The 14,706-nt window shown below is 53.8% G+C and overlaps 2 protein-coding genes across 9 annotated transcripts; one reads left to right on the forward strand and one right to left on the reverse strand.

Moving 5' to 3' along the window:
• The first annotated feature begins 29 nt into the window (after window positions 1-29).
• On the forward strand, window positions 30-8,304 carry TULP2 (TUB like protein 2). 6 transcript variants are annotated; one of them, XM_045440614.1, is made up of 13 exons: window positions 30-181; window positions 908-940; window positions 1,339-1,390; window positions 1,797-1,923; window positions 2,541-2,678; window positions 2,929-3,045; window positions 4,253-4,377; window positions 5,102-5,410; window positions 6,307-6,419; window positions 7,147-7,261; window positions 7,346-7,444; window positions 7,685-7,856; window positions 8,145-8,304. In XM_045440614.1, exons 2-13 carry the CDS (start codon window positions 909-911, stop codon window positions 8,276-8,278), a joined length of 1,533 nt encoding a protein of 510 aa, XP_045296570.1. In that variant the 5' UTR covers window positions 30-181; window position 908; the 3' UTR covers window positions 8,279-8,304. The 6 variants fall into 6 exon arrangements, with proteins under 6 accessions (XP_045296570.1, XP_045296569.1, XP_045296572.1 ...); XM_045440613.1 differs by having other exon boundaries at window positions 99-627; XM_045440616.1 differs by having other exon boundaries at window positions 99-627; window positions 4,325-4,377.
• Window positions 8,305-10,713: 2,409 nt separating this feature from the next.
• Window positions 10,714-14,220, reverse strand: PPP1R15A (protein phosphatase 1 regulatory subunit 15A). 3 transcript variants are annotated; one of them, XM_045440629.1, is made up of 4 exons: window positions 13,989-14,220; window positions 12,046-13,243; window positions 11,575-11,913; window positions 10,714-11,142 (listed from the first exon to the last, which is right to left on the reverse strand). In XM_045440629.1, the coding sequence occupies exons 2-4, from the start codon at window positions 13,237-13,239 to the stop codon at window positions 10,795-10,797; spliced, it is 1,881 nt and encodes a 626-aa protein (XP_045296585.1). In that variant the 5' UTR covers window positions 13,240-13,243; window positions 13,989-14,220; the 3' UTR covers window positions 10,714-10,794. The 3 variants fall into 3 exon arrangements, with proteins under 3 accessions (XP_045296585.1, XP_045296583.1, XP_045296584.1); XM_045440627.1 differs by having other exon boundaries at window positions 11,575-13,243; XM_045440628.1 differs by having other exon boundaries at window positions 11,575-13,248.
• Between the last annotated feature and the right edge of the window lie 486 nt (window positions 14,221-14,706).

The following is a 14,706-nucleotide window of genomic DNA, read 5'->3' on the forward strand; positions in this document are numbered from 1 at the left end:
TTTTAGGCGAAAGGAAAGCGGAGGATTTCAAAGAGAACTACATTTCAAAGAGAACTACAATTCCCTGCAGGCAGGAGGAAAATGAGGCCACTTCCGCGGGCCTCTCGGCCCCTTCGCCTCATGGCTGTTGTAGTTTTCTCATTTATTTTTCCCCCAGGAAGTGGCTGCGAGTTACAGATAGGTCGGTAGCTGTTAGCACAGGTCATATTCTAAGTTTTAGCATATAAGCCGAGAGAGAGAGAGAGAGAGAGAGAGAGAGAGAGAGAGAGACCCTGCGATGCTGTCTACGGTCCCTTTAAGGAGCACCTTCATGCCCTTCCAATTCAGAACCCCTGGAGCAGGGTTGCCCGGCTGCAGCTGGAGGCCAGGGTTCATTGCTTTGTTGGAAGTGGAGTGTGGTGGGCCAGGAGGGAGGGGATTAGGGCAGGTCCCAGTGGGAATCCCCCTCACTCCCTCTGAGCCCTCTTTCTTTGCCTGCTTACTTCCCAGAGACCCAGAGAGTAGGTCCCCAGCTAAAAAGAGGGTCAGGTATGTTTAGAAATTGGCCTGAGAGGCAAGGTACGGAGGCGTGAATGTGAAAAGCTTCTCTGCAGGCAGGAGGAGAGGAATTTCCAGGATTCCGGGCAGGTGGGTGCCGGAGGCCTGGGGTCACTGAGGGTCGAGTGTTGGGGGTCCAGGGTCCTAAGTTCCCATGCCTGGGTATAGAAGAGTTAGCTATTTGGGGGAGAGAAAACCAGATTCCTGTGCCCCTGAAAGTAACGAAAGCTGGAAACAGGCTGCTGGGTCCCTGGAATTCCGGCTGTCTGGGTCCAGGAGAAAATTTAAAGCATACGATCAGGTGTTGGAGGGCAGAACATCCACTGGGATGTTGGATCTGTGTCCTGACGCCTCACTCTTGCTTCTCCAGGATGTCTCAGGAGAATGACACATGGACGAAAGAGTGAGTGGGGAGAACAGGATGGGGAGAGCAGGGATGGAAATGGGGGCTCAGGCGGAACTCAGAGTTTGATAATGCCCACACCCATTCAACTCTGGCTTCTTAACCTTGTTGGTGGGTCCGGCACCATCAGCCTAGCAGTAAGGGGCAGGGGGCCTGGACTCCTGAGTCCTGACAAGGAAGGGCTCGGGATCTCTGACTCCTGGATTCCAGACAGGCCAATGCTGGGAAAAAAAGAGTTTCAGAACTCTTCTGTGACCTCACAGAGTGCTCAGCACCCTAAGTTGGGCCTGGAGAGGGAAGGGAAGGAGAGGCTCTTGGGCAGTTGGGGGGCGGGGAGGGGAAAAGTGGGGGGAGGTGTTGCCCTGCTTGTTGTCACCAGGAGCCTGCACCTCTCTCAGGTTGCTGGAGGATGAGCTGACCGCCATGAGGCTGCAGAAGCTGGAACAGCAGGTACTATGCGCGGGAGTCCTGCCAGCCCCTCTTCCGTCTTCCATAGCTTCCAGGAACACCACCCCCAGGACTTGCTCTGGGACTCCTGGCCCTCTTTGTCTCCCTCCAAGCCTCAAGTCTGCAATTGGGAAATGAGAAAATAGGAAGTTGGGCTTCTAAAGAAGCAAACCTTGGTGATGAGAGTCCAAAATTTCTAAAGAACTAAGGTTCTGGAGGGCGGGACTGCTAGGGTCCTGGGGGAAGAGGGGATTGGGTGCGAGGACTGCTGGATCTGAGGAAGGAGGGACTGAGAGCCTGGACTCTCCCTCCCATGCCTGCCTCCCCTTGCCCCGGGCCCTCTTTCACCCCTGTCTTCCTGTCCGGTTCCTGGTCGCCACGCCCTCACCCCCTTTTCCCACTCCTGCAGCGGCGGCTTTTTGAGAAGAAGCAACGGCGGAAGCGCCAAGAGCCCCTCATGGTTCAGGCCAATCCCGACGCTTCCCTGCGACCCCGGCCACCATGGAGGCAGAAGGAGCGCCTCGCAGGGGACCGCGGTGAGGGAAAGTTCCCAGTGTCGGGCAGGAGCCTAGGCCTAGAGGGGAGGGGTCTGCGGGAATTTGGGACGGGGCCTAAAGGGCTCAGGGTGGAGGGGCGGAATGGAGTCCAGAAGAGCCCAGCGCAGGCCCCTTGGGGGCCCAGGAGCAGGCCCCGTGTGAGCTCAGCGGCGGGATAGCCAGAGCGCGGGGCAGGGCCGGGTACAACTGGAGGGTGGGGCCGGAGAGAATCCCTTGATTGGGCTTCTTGGAGCTCTGGGGCGGGGCTTGAGGGAGCTGCGGGGGCGGGCCCTGGAAAAGCCCTAGGGACTTGATTCGGGAGCGCCTGAAGGCTGGAATTAACAAAGCCTGGGGGGCGGGGCCTGGATAATTTAGAGACACGTCCTGGAGAGACTGAGAGCCCCCTGTGGGATTGTGTGCCCGCGCTGAGTCCGCAACAATTTAGCCGTAGAGCTGTGCTTGCTTGAGCCTTAGGACGGAGTTAGCGTTCTGAATGGGTCTCAGGGGTTTGGGTGGTCAATCAGAGACAGTGCCTGGGAGTCTGTGAGGAAGCAGCCCTGCGCAGAGGACGGAAGTTTGTACATCGTGTTAATGGGATCCGCTGCACCTTCTCTCAGGTCTTGGGAACCCTTTCCTCCAGGAGAACATGCCAGAGGCACATCTGTGCTCTGGCCTCCACAGTGCCCTGGGCTTCACGATCTGCGGTGGAGATGGCAGCGGCGAGTGTGACCCACTGGTTTCGCCGACAAAAGCAGGTAATCTCGAGTCCTTGGACCTGCCTATATCCTAGAACTACACTCCCTCAGAATTCAGGACTCTGGAACCTTTCTCTCCAAAGGACCCAGGAGTCCAGCCCACTCTGGGCTCTGTCATTCCTCACAGCAAGGAGTCTAGGTCCTGAAACGCCTTCTCCTCCAACACTCAGGAATCTGAATCTACAGGCCCCCTCCCGTGCCCAGCCCAGCCATCCTGGTCTCTAGTCCTTCTCCTTCTCCTGGCTTCCAGATAGTTCCGATCTGGAGTTGGAGGAAGTGTCCATGGAGGATATTCCTGTTTCTCCACCTCCTTACAAAGAGCCTCCCGGGATTCGACGCAGGGGTTGGCCAGCCCTCCAACGACCTGGTAATTTCAGGGACACTGGGTGAAATCCTCTTCCCTTTTTTGTAACAGCATTATTGAAATACATTTCACATACCATACAATTCATGCATTTAAAGTTTACCGTTCCATGGTTTTTAGTATATTTACAGAGATGAGCAGCCATCACCACATTCAATTGTAGAACATTATCATTGTCCCAAAAGAAACCCTGTACCTTTTAGCAGTGACACCCCCCTCCCCAACACACACACCTCATTTCTCCAGCCCTAGGCAAACACTAATCTGCTATCTCTTTAGATCTTCCTATTCTGGACATTTCATTTAAATAGAATAATATAGTATATGAACTGTGGCTTCTTTTACTTAGCATGTTTTTTTTTTTTAATTTTTTTTTTTAATGTTTATTTATTTTTGAGACAGAGAGAGACAGAGCATGAATGGGGGAGGGGCAGAGAGAGAGGGAGACACAGAATCGGAAGCAGGCTCCAGGCTCTGAGCCATCAGCCCAGAGCCTGACGCGGGGCTCGAACTCACGAACTCACAAACCGTGAGATCGTGACCTGAGCTGAAGTCAGACGCTCAACCGACTGAGCCACCCAGGCGCCCCTACTTAGCATGTTTTTAATGTTCACTTTTGTTGTAGCATTATCAGTACGTCATTACTTTTTATTTCTTGATGATATCGTATGACAATTCCTTCTATTCTTATAGACCAATGATTCAATATGACCAATTGATTCGTATGACCAATGATTCAACAACAGGACTCCTTTTGAAAAAAAATTTTAATGTTTGTTTACTTATTTTGAGAGAGACAGAGCAGGGAAGGGGCAGAGAAAGAGGGAGGCACAGAATCTGAAGCAGTCTCCAGGCTCTGAGCTGTCAGCAGAGTCCAACGCAGGGCTCCAACCCATGAACCTCGAGATCATGACCTGAGCCGAAGTCGGAGGCTTCACTGACTGAGCCACCCAGGCGCCCCAATAACAGAACTTTTAATTATCGTCCCAAACTTCATTCCTCCGCTCCATTTTAGCTCCTAGTCTCTCTGATGTGGTCTTTGGGAGAAGGGAAATGGAAGACTTTTAACCCCTCTCTATTCTTAGATCCAGGGATCTAGAGACATCTCAGCCAGTGTAGGTACCCATGTACATGGGGGAGAAGGAAGATCTGGCAAGTGTGAGGAGTCATACAAAGAGGCCAGAAACCCAGGATATCTGGCCTTTTCCAGGTGACCTTGTCCCAAGTTCCTGGGACCCGGGTGTCCTGAGCCAGCCTTCTTCTGGCTTTTTCCACCCCTTAGGGGCCAGTGCACAGGAAGAGAGCAAATTCCAGGATGTTGGAGACGAATATGAGGTACCCAGTCCAGGACCAAACCCTGGAATGAATGGTGACGGGGGACATGGAGACTTGGCCTCCAAAAAGGTGGGAGGTGGCACAGCCAATCAGGATTTAGCAGGAGGGCTAACCTGGGACTCTAGAGTGGGTGGGTGTAAAACTCTGCAGCCTAATCAGAGGCCCTTTTTACTGGTGGACGGAACCTGTTATGATTGGCCTAGTAGTTTCTCTCTGTGTGTTACCATTTATGAAATCAATCTGGAGGATTTAAATTTATGTAAGCACATGCATTAAGATCCAGCCCACCAAAAAGTAGCGAGCTTTGGAGAGAAAGGGTGAAACAGTGATAGGGAAAAACTAGTTGGCACTCGCTCTGGTATTGATGAAAGTAAGTTAAATAGTTTCAAGTGGGTCGCTCTGGGCCATATTATGTTACCTAGACCGAATCAACACTGGTTTTAGTTGAAGGGACGGTGCTTTCAAAGGGATTCTCCAAGCGGTAGGTGGAGTGGGCGTGGCTTCAGCGGGACGTTATTAGTGGTAACCAATGAGGACTTGGCTGGGTGGGCCCCTTGGAGGTACTGGCCAATCAGCAGGTGACCGGGATGTTTGGCCAATAGGCAGAAGACATGGTTGAGGGAGGGCGTAACCCCGAGCTGGCGTGGCCAATCAGTAGTTGACAAGCCTGGGGTGGGGGCGGGTCTCAGCTCTGTCCCTAACTTGAATTTGGCGCGTGGGCTAGGGCAAGCACCCGGAAGAGAAGAAAGAGGAGTCGGAGTCTACAGTGAATTCCTCAGGAGCGGCCGAAGAGGAGGTGTCGGAGGACCCGGAAGGCGAGAAAGACGCAGGCAGCAGTGATGTAGGAAGCTGGTCCTGCTCGCCTCCCCGCGCCCCAGGCCCTCGACTGGGAGAAGACATGGAAGCGTATGTCCTGCGGCCAGCTCTGCGCGGCCGCATAGTGCAGTGCCGCATCAGCCGCGACAAGCGCGGCGTAGACAAGGGCATGTTCCCTTTCTACCATCTCTACCTGGAGGCGGCCGACGGGCGGAAGGTGCGGTCTGACAGCCTCTGGAACGAGCTCCACCTCCCAGGGACAAGCCCCGCCCCTTTCTGAGCCTTGTCGAGACTTAAAGGATTCCAGGCCTTGCTCGTCTTTGAGCTAGGACTTGTGAACTCCAACGCCAAGCCCCGCCCTTCACAGAACTTTCTGTGAAAGGCTCCTTTCTCAGTGGCCTTAACCAAGCTCATTACTAGGCTTCGTCCCCTCTTGAGATGAGCCTGCCTTTCTCAAAGTCTCAGCCTTGGTCTCAAAGTCTCTTTGAGTCTCAAAGTCTCAGCCTCCAAAACTCCACCCCTTACGTATCCTCTCAAGGTATTGGCCGCATTGTGTTTGGCCCCTCAAAGAGCCTTCTTATCTATCAGGCCCCACCCATGCGTGGGATAAACCCGGCCCCTCAGGAACCAAGCCCCTCCCCCAGAGCCAGGCCATGTCCCTCTCAAGCTGGCCAGTTCCCCCTCAGTGTGGTGGTCTCTCTTCAAAGTACTCTCCCCAAAAGAGGCTATTTCCCTTCTCGGTAGTGCCAGACTTGCTCTTCCCCCGGTGAAATGCCTACCAAAGTCCTGCAGTGTTCCGCTTGAGGCTCTTCCCTATTCTCCAAAGCGGCCCAGCCTTGCCACAGTTGGGCTGCCCTCTGCTTGGGCTCAGCCCTGACCCAAGTCCCAGTTGCGGAACGGATGAGGGGGAGATACTAAGATGTGAAGTGCCGCTTCCGGACCTAACAGATGGCTTCGTTCAGAGAGAACCACATCTCCCAGCAAGGCTTGAGATATTTATGGCTCCATTACCCTCTCCTCTGTCATGGGGACGTGGTGTTTCTTTGTCTTAGACCCCTGGCCCTAGCTGGATACCAAAAATCAATCCTGATGGGCTGTTTTTCCTATCCACAGCACTTCCTCCTGGCTGGACGCAAGAGAAAAAGGAGCAAAACCTCTAATTACCTCATTTCCCTGGACCCCATAGACCTGTCTCGGGATGGGGACAACTTTGTGGGCAAAGTCAGGTGGGCAGAACCCTGATATGTGTGAAAAACGGGGGCGGGGGAGGGGCGGCGGCAGGGGAGAAGGGCAAGTGAACTACATTTCCCAGAAGGCCACAGAGCACAAGTTCCACCTGTTCAAGGACCTTTTGTCTTAGACTGATGGGTTCTGTTATGTCTTCACGTGGTAGCCCCAGGGTGGTTGGGAATAGGAGAACTAAGGGCTTTGGAGCAGAGGTTGACATTTAGGACAAGTTCTGGGGCCGCCTGGGTGGCTCAGTCTGTTAGGCCCTCGACTCTTGATTTCGGCTCAGGTCATGATCCCATGGTTGGTGAGATCTAGCGCTGAGTCAGGCTCTGTGCTGACAGTGTGAAGCCTGCTTGGGATTCTCTCTCAAAATAAATAAACTTAAAAAAAAACAAAACAAAACATTTGACTTCTGGAGAGGCAAGGGGGGGTGGGACTCCTAAGTTCCTGTGGGAGAGGGCTGTAATGTATGGATGTAATGTAATGCATGCATTCTTGAATCTGTGGAGGAAGAAGGTTCCAAGAAGGCCAAGGCAGGAGGCTAAAAGTCATGGCTTATCAAAGAAACAAAGGGGCTGGGACTGTGGATACGTGGAACACAAAACTTAAAATCTCAAGCAGAGGGTTAACGGGAAGAGTTGATGACATGGGAACGCACTCAAAGTACAGCACAACAGTAATTATTATTTTTACTCTGACCACCCCCCCCCCCTCCTGGAGCAGATCTAATGTCCTGGGCACCAAGTTCACCATCTTTGACAATGGAGTGAACCCTGAAAGGAAGAATTTTGTCCAGGAGACCACTCGGATCAGAGAGGAGCTGGGGGCTGTGTGCTATGTGAGTTTCCTGGAGACAAGAGAGAATGAAGCAGGACGGTGGGGAGGAGAAAGAGCCAGGCCAACTGGAGCATAATTCCCACAGGAGACCAACGTCTTGGGATTCCGAGGGCCCCGGAAAATGACTGTGATCATTCCGGGAATCGATGACCAGAACCAGAGACTCCGCGTCCAGCCACAAACCGTGAGTTGGCTAAGGCTGAGACTGTCTGGGTCAGTGGGAGAGGAAGGTCTGGGGGACTGGCCATAGGTCCTAAGGGAGAAGGGGGCCCATGGCTTGCAGAAGGTCATATGTGAAGCCAGAAGGACTTTGTTAGACTTCTATGTTTCCCAGAGAAGAGAGACTAGAGACTCAAAAATCTGCATCTGGAGGAAAAAGACCCATTGGTGGTAGGTTAAACACCCCCCCTACTTTATCTTCTAGGAGCAGGAGTCACTACTGTGTCGCCTCCAACGGGGAGCTAGCCAGGGACTGGTCCTGCTACAAAACAAAGCCCCGTGGTGGAGCTACAGGAGCAGCGCCTACGTACTCAATTTTCACGGTCGAGTCACTCAGGCCTCGGTCAAGAACTTCCAGATCGTGCATCCGGATGACCGTGAGCTCCAAAGAACCGTTTTACCTGGGCCTGGGGGGGTAAGGGGAGGTTGGAGGGTGGCATGAGCCGACAAGAACTACGTCTCCCATCAGCATTTGAGCGTTTGTCTAGGCTGGGCCGAGGCCATGCTGTTGCAAAGCCTGTTGGGAAATGTAGTTTTTTAAACGGCCCTCAGTTTCTGGGCTTAGCAGGTGCGCCGCCCAGCCTTTGTGTAGTTCTGGACGCTCAGAGGACCGCGGAAGAGAATTGAGGGGTGGGGCTGGGCTTAGATCCTGACTTCCTCCTCAGCCGATGCCCTCGTGCTCCAGTTCGGCCGCGTGGCCCCAGACATGTTCACCATGGACTTCTGCTTCCCGCTTTGCCCCCTCCAAGCCTTTGCCATCTGCTTGTCCAGTTTCGATGGAAAGCTGGCGTGTGAGTAGTCCAATGAAATACCATACCCTCGTCAGCTTCTGTTGCCTGCTCATTGGGAGAAAGGGCCCCAGTGCGCCTTCTTTTGCACCACCTTACTATTAACACCTCATATGCTGCCTGGGTGCCCAGTTGTGTGATTCAGGGAGTGGGCTTTTCAGCAGCACCTGCTTTCCCGGGACTCAGAGTCGTGGGAGATGGGTCTTAAACAACAAAAAATCAAAACGCATCTTAAGAATTGCGAGGAATGATTCTGGAATCGCCAGAGGGGGTCAGGGGTGGAACATCAGGCGGTAGGCACAGCTTATACAAAGGTCTTAAAGTGGAAAGAGACTTGATTGGCTTGGGAATATGAAAGCCTGGGGAAGCAATGGAGAGGGGGCAGGGCCCGACGCTGGACAAAGGACAGGATGTTTGGGCCATTCTTCTTTGAACTGCTGAACAGATCTGAGGTCAGAAAAGACTTCTGAGTCGGAGGCAAACTTGAATTCAAGACATGCATGGGTGAGAGAGTAACTACAATACTGGCTAACACCTGTATAACATTTGTTATTTGGGGGCACCTGGGTGGCTCAGTCGGTTAAGCCTCCGACTTCGGCTCAGGTCATGATTTCATGGTTTGTGGGTTCAAGCCCCGCGTCGGGCTCTGTGCTGACAGCTCAGAGCCTTGGAGCCTGTATCAGATTCTGTGTGTCCCTCTCTCTCTCTGACCCTCCCCCGTTCATGCTCTATCTTTCTCTGTCTCAAAAATAAATAAACGTTAAAAAATAAATAAAGCTCAAAAAAAAATTTGTTATTTGGCAAGGATTATTTTTGCCAGTTTTTTTTTTCAATTTATTTTTTACTTTTTAAATGTTTATTTGAGAGAGAACACGTGTGAGCAGGGGAGGGGCAGAGAGAGGGAGAAAAAGGATCCAAAGCCGACCCTGCACCCAAAGGAAACAGCCCGATGCGGGGCTCGAACTCACAAAACGTGAGATCATGACGAGCCGAGGTCAGATGCTTAAGCAACTGAGCCACCCAGGCGCCCCAATTTTTATTTACTTATGTTTTATCTATTGTTTTGAGAGAGAGCACAAGCAGAGGAGGGGCAGAGTGGGAGGGAGAGAATCCCAAGCAAGCTCCATTGCCAGCACAGAGCCCAACATGGGGCTCAGTCTTCTGAACCACGAGATCATGACCTGAGCTGAGTCATTTGCTTAACCAACTGAGTCAGCCAGGCACCCCTGGCAAGGATTGTTTTACATATGAACATCTTGGGGTGTCTGGCTGGCTCAGTCATGAGAGGGTATGACTCTTGATCGCAAGGTTGAGTTCAAGGCACACATTGGGTGCAGGAATTACTTAAAATCACTCAGTAAGAACTCCTTTGGGGCCTTACAATCCTGTAACATATGTGCTACTGTTAGTCACAATCTCTGGAACAGGGCTTATAAATATGAAATTGGACAGCTGGGAGCCTCAAGCAATTCACCATTTAAATGGCCAATAGGAGGATGGGTATATTCCGGGGAGGCATGGAGGACTAGAAATGAACCCCCCCCTTTTTTTTGAACGTTTATTTATTTAAAAAAAAAAATTTTTTTTCAACGTTTATTTTTGGGACAGAGAGAGACAGAGCATGAACGGGGGAGAGGCAGAGAGAGAGGGAGACACAGAATCGGAAACAGGCTCCAGGCTCCGAGCCATCAGCCCAGAGCCTGACGCGGGGCTCGAACTCCCGGACTGCGAGATCGTGACCTGGCTGAAGTCGGACGCTTAACCGACTGCGCCACCCAGGCGCCCCTGAACGTTTATTTATTTTTGAGAGAGAGAGAGCGTGAGTGGGAGAGAGGCAGAGAGAGAGGGAGACAGAATCCAAAACAGGTTCCTGGCTCCGAGCCGTCAGTACAGAGCCTGACCCGGGGCTTGAACTCACAAACCGTGAGATTGTGACCTGAGCCAAAGTCAGATGCTTTACCCACTGAGCCACCCAGGTGCCCCTGAACCCTTGTTTTTTTTTTTTTTTTTTTTTTTTTTTTTTTTTTTGAGATTACGGAGTCCAGCTCCTAGCCCTTGGGGAGATAACTGTCTCAAGTTTGAGAGAGAGAGAACGGGTGGGGTAAAGGCAGAGAGAGGGGACAGAAGATCCTAAGCAGGCTCCATGCCAACACCAGAGAGCCCGATGCAGGGCTTGAACTCACTAACAGGGAGATCATGACCTGAGCTGAAATCAGACTTACCTGGCTGAGCCACCCAGGCGTCCCTGTCCCAAGTTTAATAAAATTTAGGCAGAGGCCAAAGAAAAATTAACAAGACCCACCAGCCCTTAGTTCAAAAGCCTCAGGACAAGAAGCAAATTTGAGTGATGATGGGAAATACAGTTTATTCTCTATTGAGTACTCCCCTTTATCCCGAGGGTAGTGGAGATTGTCAGTTCAGATACACACAGTGGCAGGGACGTTGCTTGCTACAAATCACAAAGTTTTATTTCTTATATAAAACAATATACAAAAAATAAATAATATAAACATGAAACTACATGATCTTAGCCACGCCTCCCACTGAGGTCCAAGCCGGGAGACAGGGACAGAGGGGCGAAGGGAGATGCCGTAACAGGGCTCAAGGCTGTGGCCTGGACGGAGGACAATGGTAAGATCTGGGTAGGAGCAGGTGTGGTGGCCAGAGGAGGCGTAGGGTTCCCAAAGCGTGCCCAGGCCCTGGCCCGGGCAGCAGGAGTGAGACAGGGGCCCAGCTGCTCCTGGGCCTGAGCAATGCGACGGGCGAAGCGACTTCGATCTCGGGCTAGCTGCTCCCAGGGGCCCCGGCGGGCGGCCCGGGCTGGTCCTGCCCAGACAGCCAGGAGATGGACAGAGACCTTCTCAGAGAAGCGTACCTGAAGGTGGACCAGCACAGACACAAGACGCACATGTCCACAGGGAGAGGGGTGGGGGGAGGGGCCGGGAAAAGAGAGAGAGAACCAAACAAAAATGAGTTACACAAGAATGCTTGTGATCTGGTTAGTCACCTGCTAGCCATTCACCCCGCAGATCCGGCCCCCTGCAGATGGAGGCGGTTGGTTCCCTGATGCTGACAATGAACCACAGCTGCCCCCTCTCCTCACAGGGGCCCAGCCTCTTGCAAAGGATTGCGTTACCTTGAACACAGCCCTCCCAGCGGAGTTCACATGCAACCCTCTGCAACACACAGGGGACCCAGAAGTTGGGGCGTTCAGCCCCTCCCCCGCCCCAGCCCAGGAGCTCCAGGAAGGAAGTTAAGAGTTCCAGCTCCTCCCTAAGACTGGAGAACTTGAGCCCTCAGCACCCACCTTTCTGGCCTTTACAGGAGGCTCAGGGTCAGGATGCCGGGTGGGGGTTTCCGTGGACTTAAGTCGCCTCTGCAGTCGGACGGGTAGCCGAGGGGGAGCCCAGGGAGGTGGTGGCCTTTCTCCAGGTAAATAGATGGCCACTCGGAAGGGGCGGGGCTCAGCTTCTCCCTGCTGCTTAGCAACTTCCCTTCCTTCTGTGTCCTCTCCCGGCCGATACATCCAGCCCCTGAGGAGGGCGCTCTGAGCCTGAAGGGAGGGACTCAGCGCCGAGTCAGTGGCTTCTGAGTCATCATCCTCCTCATTCTCATCTTCCTCTTCTGTGTCCTCTCCTGGCCGATAAACCCAGGCCCTTAAGAAGGTACCTGTTGGGGGGACAGAAGAAGAAGCCTCAGCTTCTCCCTCCTCCTCAGCTGCTCCTGAGTCACTGAACTCCTCTTCCTCCTCATCCTCCGTGTCCTCTCCTGGCCGGTACACCCAACCCCTGATGAAAGTATTTGTGGATGGGATGGAAGAGGGACCCTCAGCTTCTCCCTCCTCCTCAGCTGCTCCCGAGTCACTGAATTCATCTTCCTCCTCCTCTTCCTCCTCGTCCTCCGTGTCCTCTCCCGGCCGATACACCCAGGCCCTGATGAAGGCACTTGTGGATGGGATGGAAGAGGGACCCTCAGCTTCTCCCCCCTCCTCAGCTGCTCCCGAGTCACTGAATTCATCTTCCTCCTCCTCCTCGTCCTCCGTGTCCTCTCCTGGCCGGTACACCCAGGCCCTGACGAAGGCATTTGTGGATGGGACGGAAGAGGGACCCTCAGCTTCTCCCTCCTCCTCAGCTGCTCCCGAGTCACTGAATTCATCTTCTTCCTCCTCAGACTCCTCTCCTGAACCACGCTCCCAGGCCCTAGCGTGAAAGCCTGAAGATGAGGGGAAAATGGAGCTCTTTGTGGCTTCTTTATTTTCTGTTCTTTTTTCCTCTGTCGCTTGACCCTCTTCCTCCCCAGCACAATACCCCCAAGCTTTAGGCTTGGATCCTGGAGACAAAGGAAAAGCAGGTGCTCTGGCAGCTTCTTTCTTTATAGCTCCTCCTTCCTCTTCCTCCTCCCCTGGACGACACTCCCAGGGTGATGGAGGAAAAGAGAAAAACGTGACCATTTCAGTTTCAGCAGCTCCTCCTTCCTCAGACTTCTCCTCTCCAGGAGGGTCCTGCAGGGCTCTTGCTGGAAGGGTAGGGGAGAGGGGAGCAGGCTGGCCACCTACAAATTCACTTGCTTGCTCTTGAGGGACACTGGTTGTTTGCTCCCCACCATCCTCGTCATCATCATCATCTGAAAGTCCCCAGGCTTCAAGGAGAGGACTACTGGCTTTTAGATCATGGCAGGCCCCCCGGAATGCGTCTCCATCGTCCTCAACTGCTCCACCGACTCCAGTCTCCCCTTGAAAGTGCCTGCCCTCCGGGGCACAGTGGATGCCCACAGAAGTCTGAGCTGCTCCCTCCAGACCAGCTTCTCCTTGATCGGCTCTGGCTACTGGTTCCAACAGCCAGGGTTCTGGAGGTCCTGGGCCCCTCAGGTGGCTCCAGGCCCTGCTGAGAAGGCCCATCAGCGGGGACAGGAGAAAAAAGGGGTGGGTACCCCTCCAGGGGGCAGACCGATGGGGCGCTTGGCCTGGGGCCATCTGTCTGTGCTGGGACAAAAGGAAACAAAGCTCAGAAGCCATTTAGGGGAGAGCATCATGGGATGACTGTGAGTCACAGCCATGAAAATAGTGACACAAACAGCAACGTGAGAGTCCCTCCCCCACGTTCCTTTCTGAGCCCTGCCACTCCCTTCTCCAGCAGAGGTAGACGGTTCCCACCTCCTCCCCACCTCCGTTCTCTCAATACCCAGGAGTCTGAGTCCCCACTTCTCTCATTTTTCTTAGGCCCAAGAGTCCAAGCCCCCCAGCCTCTTCTCTCAGACTAAGAAGGCTCAGTTTCCAGAACTGAGAATACAGGGTCTCTATTTGCTTCCCTTGGGGACAAGGTCCTAGCCCCTGGTTCTCTTATCCATCCTGAGGACTGACATATGGGGCCCTCAAGACCTTCCTCCCTCTGAGACTCAAACGTTCCGACCCCCTGCATGGTTCCATCACTGGGGATCCAGGAGTCTGGCTTCCAGAGCCCTCCTCCCGCCAGGCTCAAGGCTCCAGGCTCCCAATCCTTTCTCCTTCCTAAGTCCGAGCCCCGGAGTCCGTCCTGGCCGCACCTGTTCCCAGACGCAAGAGTTCAGGCTCCCAGGCCACCCTTCCTCGGAACTCACGAGTCCCGGCCTCGAACCCTCCCGTCTACGTACCTAGAAGTCCAAACTCCCTCCTCATTACTGACCCGGAGTCTGATTCCCAGCCCTCAACCCCTCAGGGCCCTGGCGTTCCGACCCCTCACTCACCGACTCCGGGCTGCGCGTCACCCTGGGGGCAGGAGGGCCGGCTCGGGCTGCCACAAGCGATCGCGGATCTGGATGGCTCGGGAAGCCAGCGCGTTCATCTCGCCCTCCGGTGTCGGGCTCTGGGACTCACGTTGTCACCGGCTACTGCAATCGCTGTCGCTGCAAAGGGGATCTGGCGTCCGGCAGGTACATGTACGTGATCCACAGCTAAGCTTCTAAGAACTGACGCAGCCCGCAAGGCTTTTATAATCCGACGCGACCGGGCGTGCAGACGTCACGGAGAGGCGGGGTTTCGAAATCTAGACGTAAGGGGTGGGTAAAGGAAAGTTGGAATTCTCGCGGAGATTCCGGGCCCCGACACAGGCGAGCTGTCAATCAAACGCGGCGACGGTGTAAGCAGCCGGGCCGCTCTCCCAACTCCTGCTGGGGTGGCAAGACGCCTTCCCACCCCTTCCCAATTTAACCAGCAGGCCCCAGTCTAGAGTCTTCCACCTTCGCAGCCGGTCCGTTTCCTTCCCGGTGAGGGAGAGCATCGGTTCCATTTCACAAATGAGAAACTGAGGCTGGGGAACGAAGTCGCTTGCCCAAAACGGTCATGGCAGAGCCTAGACTTGATTGTGAATGAAAACAAGCATGTAAGCACCCTGAAGTCAGGCATTTGACTTTGCTCACTGCTTTTTTTCCTCAGTGCCTGGCACAGAGTAGGTACTCAACAAAT

The sequence above is a fragment of the Leopardus geoffroyi genome, chromosome E2, assembly GCF_018350155.1.
Source record: "Leopardus geoffroyi isolate Oge1 chromosome E2, O.geoffroyi_Oge1_pat1.0, whole genome shotgun sequence".
Taxonomy (NCBI): Eukaryota; Metazoa; Chordata; class Mammalia; order Carnivora; family Felidae; genus Leopardus; species Leopardus geoffroyi.